The 13,280-nt window shown below is 37.5% G+C and overlaps 1 protein-coding gene across 1 annotated transcript; it reads right to left on the bottom strand.

Moving 5' to 3' along the window:
- Window positions 1–2,678: 2,678 nt before the first annotated feature.
- LOC149246376 (universal stress protein PHOS32-like) lies at window positions 2,679–12,439 on the bottom strand. The gene is made up of 5 exons (XM_089457895.1): window positions 11,937–12,439; window positions 4,145–4,224; window positions 3,934–4,052; window positions 3,719–3,792; window positions 2,679–3,009 (listed from the first exon to the last, which is right to left on the bottom strand). Exons 1-5 carry the CDS (start codon window positions 12,154–12,156, stop codon window positions 2,984–2,986), a joined length of 519 nt encoding a protein of 172 aa, XP_089314021.1. The 5' UTR covers window positions 12,157–12,439; the 3' UTR covers window positions 2,679–2,983.
- Window positions 12,440–13,280: the final 841 nt, after the last annotated feature.

Here is a 13,280-nt window from a genome sequence, read left to right as displayed (position 1 = left end):
TGTTACAATCCAGATGATGAAAATTCCAAATGAAGATATGTACCTAACTCAAAAATCATAGTACCAAAAGGAAATCAAAAAATTTCCACACACCTAATAAGGGAAAGTCAAACCAAAAAGGTTCCCCATCGACATCTGAATCATGAGAGTAGACAACTCTAACCAAGCTACGTATCGGGACCATTCAGAACAAAAACAACAAACTGATATTCCAAAGAATATTGATGTAACCTCAATCCAATCCTTTGATGACAATTCATTATGAAATTCCAATGATCAGAATATTCTACAGAAGATTAATCTAGGATGGCTTGGTCCCTTCTCAAAGCGACAATTTTGTTTGTCACTCAGAAGATCATATCAACTTGTATCGACGAAAATGACTGTTCCAAGACGAGGAGACATTCGAGCCTGAAAAAGAGATCAAACCTTTTTCATCGATAAACTTTGAGGACAAAGCTTTGTGAAGAGGAAAGCAACATTATGAATAAATATATAGAAAATAATGTAAATGATAATAATCATAAATAATGATTAGTTAACTAGTAATTAGGTTGAAGAGTCATGTATAAATGAGACACAACTCTCCAGGAAGAGACACCTACTTGGTATATAAACAAGTCTCTCACTCTCATTTGTAGAGTCTTTTTCACACATTTAATATATAATATTTGTATGCTCATGGATATCTTATATTCCAAGTCTTCTGAAGTAATTAATATGTAGAAGGAACTTTGTTCGCTTCAGGTTGATGCACTATTTTCTGAAGCGATTTAGAATGCTGGATTGTAGACTCATGTCTACACCACTAATAACCAACTAGAAGAAGATTGATGCTTCTAGATCAAAGACAATGGACCCTAAATTATATAGACAGTTGATTGTTTGTCTCATGTACTTGGTCAATATCAGACCAAACATCTATTTTGTAGTTAATACACTATGTCAGTTCATGGCAGAGCCAAAGCAAGTTCACTAGGTGGCTGCAAACATGTGTTGAGATACCTTCAAGGCATAGTTGAGTATAGGCAAACATGTGTTGAGATACCTTCAAGGCATAGTTGAGTATAGGCTAAGATATACTCAGATGGACGGAGTGAAGTTAGATGGGTACACCGATGTTGATTGATAAGGAAATACAACTAACAGGAAAAGCACTTTTGGGTGTTGTTTCAGCTTGGGATCACGAGCAATTTCGTGGTTCAACAAGAAGCAGACCTCAATTTCTTTGAGGTCTGCTTCGTGGTACATGGCTATCAGCTTGGCAACTTCTGAGGCAATCTAGCTTCGAAAGCTTCTTGTGAGGCTATTTGATTAGGAAATGGAGCCAACTATGATTCACTGTGACAATCAGAGTTGCATCAAGCTCTCAGAGAATCTGGTGTTTCATGACAAGTCAAAACACATTTAGATCAAGTACCACTTCATTTGAGATTGTGTGTAGAAGGGGACAGTAAAGCTACAATATGTACCAACAGATGAATAGGTAGCAAACATCCTAACCAAGGCTTTGATAAAGGGAACATTTGTATTCTTCAGAGACAAGTTGGGGGTGATGTAGACCACCTTCCTTGCTAAAAGGGAGTGTTGAAAATGTAGCTTGAAAGGTGATTTTGCATTTGGTCAAGTATCATGACATGCAGAAAATCACCAGATATTCTCACAACAATTATTTAACCTTCGGCATAAAGTCATTAATTTAATTTTTAACTTTATTGGCCAATTTCTGTGAAGTTAAAATGGTCAACTTGACATTCTATCCTAACCATAGATCTCCACTGTGGAGATGCAATCTCTGAGCTCCATCACTTTGGAGATTAGGTCAAAACATTATAAAGGGGAAATAGGTTGTTGGAGAGGCAGTTCGACTGGCACTAGAGACAGGGCATTCAGCTGAAGATCAGGAAAGAGGATTAGCGAACAGGGCAGCAACAGGTTGAATTCAAGGCAGCAGGCAGGGCGTGAAGACCAAGCCGTAAAGGCCATATAGGCTGAAATATGTTGGGCCATACAACACATGTTTGCCCGGGCATACAAGCCGAATTTTCTAAGTCGCATAGGCCAGACTGTAACAGCATAAACACTGAGAAATTGCTGCTGTAATTTTCTGAGTGAATACTCTAGCAATAATCAAGATTTTCTGAAGTTGAATAAAGGCCTAAGTTTGCTGGTTTTACCCACATTGGGGTTCCCAAGTTAAAACTGTGTCAGGAAATTTTGTTTCATGTGTTTGGTTTGTTGTTTAATTATTTCTGCTGTGCATACTGAGCTAGGAACCCAGCATATTTCTTATCATAAAATTTAGCTCTGAAGAAATTAATTTTATTTCTATTCTGGTATAATTTTATTAAATATTAAATCCGGCCTGGGTTCAAGAAAACTAACACTTTCAAGAGATACATATAAATAACATTTGAACAGAGAATGTTAAAAACTGGTAGATATATTAAGTAGCTTCTAAGATATCAATAATGGCAACTCTGATTTGGCTGAAATTAATCTTTAGAGCAATTACATCATAAAATTTGTGAAATTTAGAATTCTTCCATTATTCAGACAACATGACAAAATGCTTAAAAATTGTCTTCCAAAAATACTTAAACTACCATAGGATTCAATTAGACAGGCATTTGTTCTGAACCTTTAAACAATTTCAATATTTCTGTAACAGCTCAAGCTTCATCTAAAGCAAACATGGTATTATCATATTGAGTTAGCAAAACGCAAAATCCATAAGATGGCCAGGACAACAGACTTCATCTCAAACAGTTCAGAAGGCAAATATACAACATATGAACAACCCAAATACAGTGATTAGACCAATCCAGCTTGGTTCTCGTTTAGAATCACTAGTTCTCAAAACATACACACAAAAAATTTCTGCTAATAAAATGATCCACCATCACCTTAAAATGGCGCTAAAATATACCAAATGCAAATGAGCTTCCGTATGTCCATGTGAAATGGAGTTTTCTCAAGATTTCTATATTACTGATCGGTCCCCAGCCTCTGTCAAAATAGTATGAAATACATAAGAGTTAGTAGAGTACTTTGAAATCTATATATACAGATAAATATAATGATGAATATAAAATAGGCATGTGTTAGAAGTGAACACACGCCAATTTTTGTAATTAAATCCCATAAGGTATCAAGCCAAGCTATGTAATAAATAAAATGCATGATCAAGATTGCCAGAATCAAACAAGCCACTATATAGGGTTGATCAAGATTGATCATCATCTTGTCACCTGACCCTGGAATATGTAGAGACCTAAACCCGAGTCTGATAGGTTGACAATTGTCTCTATTGCAAACTTATGCTATTGGCTGTGCTATTCTATTCTTGTTCTCACGAATATAACCAAGCTCTGGCATTTCAACAGTGCGTTTTCTTCCCGGTACTCAGGTTTCCATTTAAATTAAAGTGTGTCGTGATGTGTACATTTCTATTGTTTTCATTATTTCATTACTGTTATTTTGTTTGTCATAATCATGGTTATTCTATTAGTAGACTTTGTGTCATACACATTTGGGTGGGAAGGTATATTGTTACTGTTTTGCAGGTTGAGTCATTTTGGAACACAACAACACGTTTTGGATACAAGCTTCTCTCTGAAAACACAAAGTTTATCCAGGTCCAGACTCCAGACCAATATACATAACAGTTATTTTCAATTTGATAAGAGCAAAAAAAAGGAATGTAAATGAACTTTACCTTTGGGAGGAACAATCACTACAGGGCAGCTACAATGATTGAAGCAGTACTGACTCACACTCCCTTGCAATACACTTAAAACCATAGAAGATATCAGAAACAATGAAGTATCTGAAGAAAAACTAGCACACTCGCATTTCAGATATCCCCTAGCCTTTAAAAACAACTTTAAGCTTACAAGGAGATGCAGCATATTCAAATCATAAGGGTCTTACCTCTTGATTATACCCCGGCCTCTTGTTCCCATTACAAGTGCAGCAGGCTTGATTCTTCCAGCTTCACGGCAAATTGCCTTACCTATGTCACCCTCCATAATCCTACCTACTGTTTTCACCTTTTCAGTGCCAAAATCAACAACATGGAAATTAGAACAATGGAGCTATAGTCTCTAAGAACTAGATTTACAAGGCTTCTTATTAGAATTACCATGGCAACTTCATATGCTTCAAATGCAAGCCTTTCCATTAGAGCTTGTACGGCTCCTAACAGCACCTCGTCATCTGAATCTGCACTTTGAAGTATCACATCAAAATAGAACTCTCATCAGTCTGAGTTCATCTATGGTACAGAAGAAACTAAGTTTATATAGAAGTCCAACTATATTTAACCAACTCCGGGAAAGCTCTTGTAATGATTTAAAATGCGATATTGAACATGATCATCCAACACAGAAATTGATCAGCAAAAGCTACTTAGAACATATCGCTAAATTCTATTAAGATTTAGATTAATCTGATATTTTGAATGATAAACTTACAGTTTATCCAAAAAGGAAAGACCAGGGTGTTATGAAAACAAATTTCGGAACTCAAGAAGAAGTTAAAACTTGGCCCAAAAAGAAGAGAACGAAGGGTGCTAAACTATAAAAACAATATCATAAAGGCATATAGACCAAATGCTTGGTCTAAAATTTGTGCATCCTTCTCTCTGTAGAACTAGACAACATCATAACTTGGGTATACCAAACTACTCTGAAGTTAAGTCACAAATATGTTGCCTTCCTCAAATAAGACAGACATATTGCAAGTGAATACATTGAACATAAAACCAATAAACTTGTTATTATCAATCACAATCAAATGTTATGAAAACTTTGAGAATACTTTTAGATACGTAGAGCCAAAAATTGGAACAATTCGAGGGAGGAATCAATTCTTAACTGCTACCTCATGGAACATCCTCAATGAAGGCAGCTAGATCTTAGACTACTCATTTGTATAAGGTAGCATAATCTTGTGTCCAAGATCAAGGTGAAGCACAAGTAGAACCGAATGACATATGCAAGAACGAGGGGAAGCACAAGTCCCTAGTCTTTTTGGCATATCTGACTCATTCACACCATGTAACTATAGTGCATTATTACACTGGATTTTCTAGATTTTATAAACTTTAACCTTAAAAGTCCATGTTGAATATAAAAGAGCAAACCATGCTAGATGATTGGAGATGAGCAACGCATAGGTGACTGCATGCCCAATTACAGGGATGAAGAATTCCAAAACTCTAGTTGTGTAGTGCGAAGATGGTGATGGAGGGAAGAAGAATAGTGCATCTAATGGAAATAAGGCAAAAGAACTTCAGATTTAAAAACAGAGAGGAAGAAGTCTAATAAACCACTAACATGGTGCATGTAACTACCATACAGCTGCGAAGATTTGTAGGTTCTGTTACAGCAAAATCTTGCACCTTAATGCAAAGCCTCAATAGATGACTAAGACAATGCGTAACATCGGATTGTCACCACTATCATCTTAGCAATTACTCCCCTCGTTTTGGTGATGCATATAATCCAACACAAGGGAGGCTTCCATAATAGATCTTAGAGATTTAATGCCCTATTGAAACCAATTTAAGAGCCCACTAAGGCTTCTACTTCTACCACCACCAATCAAGAGGATCAAACAATTAGGGTTTATAGTGGATTTGAAGGCAATTTCTATATTTGAGTTTAAAGGGTCCTATGGTTGTTCTAATCGCTTATAGATCAAACAATATTGAGCTCAAGGAAGGTCCCAAAACACACATGCAATCAAGACATCACACAATGCTGAAAGGAAACTAGCTTGTAAAGTAAAAAATTGCAGCAATATACCAGTTTAAAACAGCAGTAATAAATAGGCCCAAGGGCCAAGACCTATGACAAATAAGTGAAAAATGAAGGGCTATATCATGATAAAATAGTGATTGAATTACAACAAATCTCTGCAGAAAAAGAGCATATACCAGCACTATAACCCCTAGAGAAAATTGCTGAAAATGCATTAAAATTGGCACTCCCTATTTTACACTATACTCAAAGATACTTTCTAACCCTAGGACTAAGATGTCCAAGCCATTTAATGCTGAAAATGAATGATTTTGCTGTAATTTAACCCTAAGATACCCTAAAACAATAAAAGAGAATGAATTTTAATGAAATAATGATTGTCACAAGGGAGAATACTAATGTCTTTCTCTACCTAGAGCATATGGAGTCAAGGATCAACACCCCTGAAAAGGAAATGGAATGGATGTAGGTTCAAAGACTAAGGGAGACATTACATGCATCCCTTAGAGGTTTGACCTAGGTGTCTTACAATTTTCAAGGATAAATAAGGGAAGGAGCATTCACATAGGTCACCTCAAAAAACTTGATGAAAATCTTGTTCAAGGAAGATAATGAGATAGGGATACTAGCAATTATTTTGGTGAAATTGAATACTTAATAATCATTTTTTTTGTGACTAGGTTGAGCCTAGGCCGAGGCTAGCCCTTTTATTGGATGGAAGAAGACCGATCTACCCACAATGGGATACTTATCACCAAGATTGTGAGAGGCCTGGTTGAGCCTAGACGCCCCTTGGTAAGTATAATTCCCCAAAGTGGCTTCCATCCTCAACTCCTCCCCATGAGGTTTGAACCTATGACCTAGCGGGGACTAAACCCCACACAAAATACTTAATAATCATTATCCATCAACATAAAAAAGATGAAAAAGAATAACTTACTCAATTTAACATGCATCCATCGAAGTTCAACAATAATCATCCAAGAAAAGATAATCACCCACATTGACAAGTCCTCCTTAAGAGGTTGCTCTACTTAGACATCCAGAGTGCAAAAGACAAGAGAGATAGAAGGTAAGAGAAGTATCCCAATTTGCAATCATCCAAATGAGCTAACCCTCCCCCAATGTTTTAGAAACCGAAACCAGTGACCGGACTAGTCCACCTAATGAACCAGGTTACCGGCCGGAACCAGTCGAACCGGGACTGGTTAGGTCTAAATGAACCGGTTTTAGAAAAAATATATTAAATAATTAATTTTTAATGAAAAAAACTATTTTTAAGATTTAAAACCATGATTCCAAGCCAATAGATACAAAATATGCAAAGATTGCTCATTTATATACCATGTAAAGGTGAATATATCAAAATGGCACCGAGCGCAATACATATCATCGACAAAATACATAATCATGAGGCTCTAAATGGCCTCTAGAGTGCAAAAACAAAGCCTACAAACTATGGGGCCAGTGGCCTACTACAAGACTCAAGTCTACATATATGATAATAGTGATCAACATTATCACTAGAAACTTCTCATGAGTCATCATGATCAAACTCAATTGGTTGAGTCTCGACTCCCAAACTTTGCAGTCACAAACTTCTCTATTGGTTCAGTGACTTGAGTCTCAAACTTCTGAAGGTATTCTGCCCTAATATGCCCTATTATTTCATTTGGTGCTCAACATGGCTTTACATGGCCTCCTATCCCAGCCAAGTGTTGCTTGAACCTGTGAATACCCCCTCCTTCAATGGATTTTTGGAAATATTTGCAGATCATTTTGCCATCAATCATATCACAATGAGCCCATGCAATATCTCTGGCTTTTGGAGGCATGATGACTACTACTTAGCTTAAACTCTGTTGTTCCACTACACCAACAAAAACTCAACACTCTCCAAGCTCCCAAGCAAACTCACAAACACTCCAAATGAGATGTGTGACACAAATGAGAAGGAGAAGGGCCTCTTAAAGGCTTGGAGAGGGTGTTTTTGGAGGGAAAGGACCCTTACTTTCCCTCCAAAAACCCTAAACCACCTTGGATAAGCTATTGTGTGGGTCCTCTGTGAGCATCGCAGGTAACCAGCCAGTTTAGGGCAGAACCGACCGGTTTGACCACAAACCAACCAGTGAGGACCGGTTAGGGCCCATTTCTCGCCATCCAACCTCCTAAACCGAGTTTTTGCTTCGATTCCAACCAGTGGGCCTGCTAACTGGCCGGTTAGACCAGTAACCGGGTAGCTAGGCCGATTTTTAAAACTATGCCCTCCCCTCCATCAATAAGAGGAAACCAAGCACTACCCTGTATAATAGCTAAATGAAGAAAAATCCCTAAAATGTAATTAACCATGATACAAGGTGGATAGGTGAAGGTTGACCCCCAAAAGATGCCTCATCAATGAGTAAAAGATGCAAAAAAAAATGCTAGATGTCCATCATAACTGCCCTCCAATAGTCACACATGTGAGTAGGTGAGTCAAATAAGCATTACATCATCCTCCAAAGTGGTGTATGATGCTCCAAATGTCATGTCACTCCATGAAAGGGTGTAACATCTCATCAAAGGTCATGTCTCATCATCCAAAAGTGACATCTCATCATCAAAAGGTGCCAAGTGTCTTGTCATCATGCTAAGTCAGCCCTAAAAGTAGTCATACATCATCATCAAGTGAAATGTCCCATCATAAGTGCAATGCCCTCAACCTAGAGCATGACATCATCAACAGAGAAGGTGCCATGACCCCTCAAAAGGGGTGTGTTATCATCATCATAAGAGAAGGCTCAAAACCCATCAAGAAGGTACAATGACATTATGAGAATGTCATCATCTACATGGGCTCATATCATCATACATCCAGGGCACATGCTTCCAAAACAACATAGTAAGTGTGTCATGTCATATATACAGTTCATTAAGTTAGCTCACACAGAATCCTCATCAAACTTCACAATAGCTTAATATTCAATACAATTTACCAAGTCGAAATACAGTACAACCTCCACCTATCCATATCAAATGCAACAAAACCCAAGGAAATAAGTCCCAAAAAACCCATCAAAGGATATGTGAAATGTAAGATGAGCATAGTAAAGGGGAAATAGAAGGAGTTCATTAGTTGTCTTCCAGTCAAGTAAGGTCAATAAATATTCATCCCATGAGCACCTTTGTGGAGGATTTCCCTGATGCTTTGAGTTGCCCTTTCCTTGACATTATCTTTCTGCCCCTTTACTTTTCCTTTTAACTTTCTTCGTGATTCCTCAATATTTGATTGGGGCATCTTGCTTTTCATTTCATAATGCTTGTATATAAATATACATTTATAGTCCAATTTATCAATTCCATTGATTATATCCAATTTATTGCATGGGACATTAGAATACTTCACTAGTCCTTTTTTAATAGATGCATTCAATGCATAGGACTAGGGGTGATGACCCCACATGAGGGAACATTGTTCAATTTGCCTTTGGATCTTATGGCATTGTGTATCCTTTTTATTATTCTTTTACTTTTCCTTTTAACTTTCTTCGTGAGTCCTCAATATTTGATTGGGGCATCTTGCTTTTCATTTCATAATGCTTGTATATAAATATACATTTACAATCCAATTTATCGAGTCCACCAATTATATGCAATTTAATGCATGGGACATTAGAATACTTCACTAGTCCTTTTTTAATAGATGCATTCAATGCATAGTTCTAGGGGTGATTGCCCCACATGAGGAAAAATTGTTCAATTTTTCTTGGATCTTATGGCATTATGTATCCTTTTTATTATTCTTTTGTATTTTGACATTCATAATCGCTCCTAATTTTCTTTTCAGTAGCATTAACGTTGAGCTTACTAGCCCCTTCTTATGGGACTACTAAAAGGTGGACTTTTGATGGACGGGACGTATACAAATCAACCATGAACAGAATTATGAGGGAAAGATGGAAAATTTTATGTGTGGCAGGGAATGGGGATATGGACGCAATACCCCTTTTCAAGCACTACTCTGTAATTACAACCAACCCCAAGAAATACTACACTATACTGGAAGAGGGTGATGACCTCCAACTGAAAACTAAAACAAAGCAAAAAGCACAAATAAAGAGTGTCTTGATCCATTAAACAAATCTCCCAATGATCACTAGGATGGCCCCTATATATGAAAATAACACCCATTATGAAGAATGGAAATAATGTATCTCATAAGTATGTGGCACCATAATCATATCTGACCTGAATAAGAGCTAAGTGAGGCATCAGAGGCACCATCCATCACATACAGTGTGCACTATGAAGAAATGTGAGGAACATGTGTAGCTGCTCATTAGAAATCTAAATCATGGGAGAAAAATTCTCCAGTGGTTACCTATGCATGTGGATGGATAACAGAGTCAAACTTTCCTTGCACTGAACACACATCCAAGAACCCAAGAAGAGAAAGTCGAGCCATAATTAAAACCAAATAACCAAATGCTGCAAATATATGCAAAGCGCACTAAACGCCAAAGCATATAAGGATCTTTTCTCTTTTTCGCTCTTTTGAAAATCCCGACATTTATATTCCTGAAAGGATGCAATTATCATCATTCCAAAAGGGATATACAAGCCCAGCATTGTATCAAGATAGCCTTTCCCCTACCTAATTAAGCAAGTAGAGCAAGAGCAAGTGCATGAGATCTAGCTCCTACATCTAGTTTTTTTACATTCTTTTATTAATGTAATCAAACGAGCTGATTATTGTATACTATATAGCTATATAATCAAAAAATGATATCGTATCAATTTCTATAAACGTTTCTTTGAGCAGATCTTCAAACGTTGTGGCAACTCTTTCACCACAAGAAGTGGGGAATGATCAGAACGATCACCGTGACAACCTGCCAAACATTAATTGAACGGATTGGAGATCAGACTGTGGTTCATATTGCCATCTTACCTGATAGCAAGGTTCGATTCCGGAGGATATCTCTTATACATAATAGTTTAGTACTGAGCCCTATTCCATATTTTCAGCCTTTGCAACTAGAAAGAGAAGCAGGATATTGTTGACATGCAACCAAAACCCCTGCGAAAAAATGAGACCATGCAATGCATCACTCTTAAAACGCCATAAGAAGGCAAACTACGCCACTTCGGTGAGTGAAAAGAGGTAATGGATGAAAAAAAATTGCAAAGGGTCCTGCTAGAAAGGCTGTAAGGTCCTGAAAGGTCTTACCTGAGGACGTCTGGTGATACAAAAGTGTTGCAATTCAAGAGAAATCAAATGCAGGAAACAGTCTAAAACTCATTAGCCTCAATGGGTTCCTGGGGAGCTTTCCAAAAATATTCCTAAACATAGAAAAGCTTTTAAAATACAATGTAATCTACTCGGCCTACATTCCAATAGCCCAATTAGTCGAAGTGGGCATTAATTCATTTAGTAGTTACAAAAAGAGAAAAATGGTGAGCATCCTCTTAAGCTAATGTTCATGAGTAGATGCCTAGTAAACAGGTACTTATACACATATTTAGCCATGACAAGATGAAACCGGGGAATTGCTATAGCTCCCACCAAGATTTTATTCCTCAAATAAAAAAGCACCCAGTGCGCTATTGTAAGGGGTCCATTGCACCGCTTGTCCGTTAAGTCTGGTCTGGTGGTTGTAAATGTAAACAGTGCCCACCTCTCGATAGGTGGTGGAACTGGATGCTGTCACTGGGTATGAGGGAAACATTTTAAATATCAAAGAATAAGCATATAGTTATGAATAAGCCCTAAGAACCGCCCACTGAAAAACAACCCCGTGGTAGAGCCTCCCTTCTCTCTGGGACACACACACAGAGGCAAGAAAAACTAATAGGCCTTTACGGTTCACCCCTAACCTTCAAGCAATGACGAGCCAATAGCCTTATGGACAAGATCTGTGTTCTCTCTAAAATACAGAAATGCACAAACCAAGGCAAACTATTGGGAGAGAATAGGTGATTTGGAGAGCGCCGCAATTCACCAGTGCCATTATGAATGAAGCCAAATAATGGACCATAAATCCCAGCTTCAAGCCAATGTGAAACCACGAATGTCTAGAAAGCACAGAGTTTTGTTTGAACCCCAATTTTTGGGCAACTCAAAATCACAATCACAAAAATGTTGCAAATACTAAAGCCAAAATAGCTAAAAACAGGAGAATTGCACTCAACTGGGAACAACATGAACAAGGTGGAGGGTATCGGCCATGCGACAGAGATGTACAATGGCCCAATCAAATGCATGTTTGCTCTGGGGCCTGTGATCTATGCTGACCATAATATCACGCCCTCTTCTTCTTTCTCCTGTCTCCCTTTCTAGCTCTGGCTCCATCTGCTTCTTAAAGTGGGTCGGCAGATTTACTTCTCTCCATCTATCCTGACCAGGCTCCATACTTGTCTGTAAATACTTCTAACACCGGTTGGATAGAATTGCGAAATTTTTGGGGGCCACTGTCTATCTTCCTTCTCCAATTCGATCAGACTATGAATAGCTATATACATTGGCAAATATCTGCATTCATAGCAATATATACATTGGCAAATATCTGCAAAATGAAGATATACGCAAGCCACCGCGACTTTTCCTTGTACGTTGAACCGTTTGTTCTTTAATTTTAATACCAAATCCAGTCCATGTGGATTCGTCGCCGAATGTCCGCGTGGTTTGTTGCGCTGTATACCGAATCGTAGTTCACACTGGTTAATCTATTGGCTTGAAATGTTAATAGAGGCTCGAGATTCATGTCAGAAAATCTACATGGGTCAGAGAGCTTTCAAAAATAAATATCATCTCCATTAAATGTGAAACAACCTCTTTCATGCATATAATTGATTTATTTGTCTAAATCTTCGATTTTTAAATTTATTGTTCAAACGGTTTTGACGGGTTTAAGTGGAGGTAAAACAATAATTTAATTATTTTAAATTAAATAATTGGTAGATGTTTTATTGATGATGATGATGGTGGTGGTTAACTTCCGCTAAGACTAAACATTGAAAACAAATTATTTATATTGATTTAAGATTTTATTCCTATGCTCAAAAAGCTTGGAGAGAAGCCTCCCGAGCTCACTATAATTTTGACATTGTAAAAGGCTAGGAAGGTCAATATCGTAACAAAGATTGTGAAACTGAGATCTAATATGGTTGTATGCGGGGCACTCTAAGAGGAAGTGGTTTTCATCTTCGATGTTCCTATTCTCACATATATGGCAGATCCTTTCCATCCATGGCGTTTTAGGAACTGCCCAACGACTTGTTTCACTATGGAGCTCATGAGAATTCGTTCTAATCTTTGCTATATTAATTTTCTTCTTTGAGCTAGTTAAAATAGAAAGATATTTTTGATCTTCTAGGGTGGGGTTGATGACCTTCTTATAATAACTTTTTTCTTTTAGCCGCTAAATCTTTCTCACACCACATTTTTTCTTTGAACTTAGAAGTAACAATATCTTTAATGTTTGTTATGTTTTGCAATGCATCATTCTCGTTGATCTCCCAATAGTTTAACCAGGC

Source organism: Pinus tabuliformis, chromosome 7 (assembly GCF_031772625.1).
Source record: "Pinus tabuliformis cultivar Carrire ecotype Pingquan chromosome 7, CPIR1, whole genome shotgun sequence".
In the NCBI taxonomy this organism is placed as follows: Eukaryota; Viridiplantae; Streptophyta; class Pinopsida; order Pinales; family Pinaceae; genus Pinus; species Pinus tabuliformis.
The sequence above is the reverse complement of the archived record's forward strand: the minus strand, read 5'-3'. Positions and strand labels throughout refer to the sequence as shown.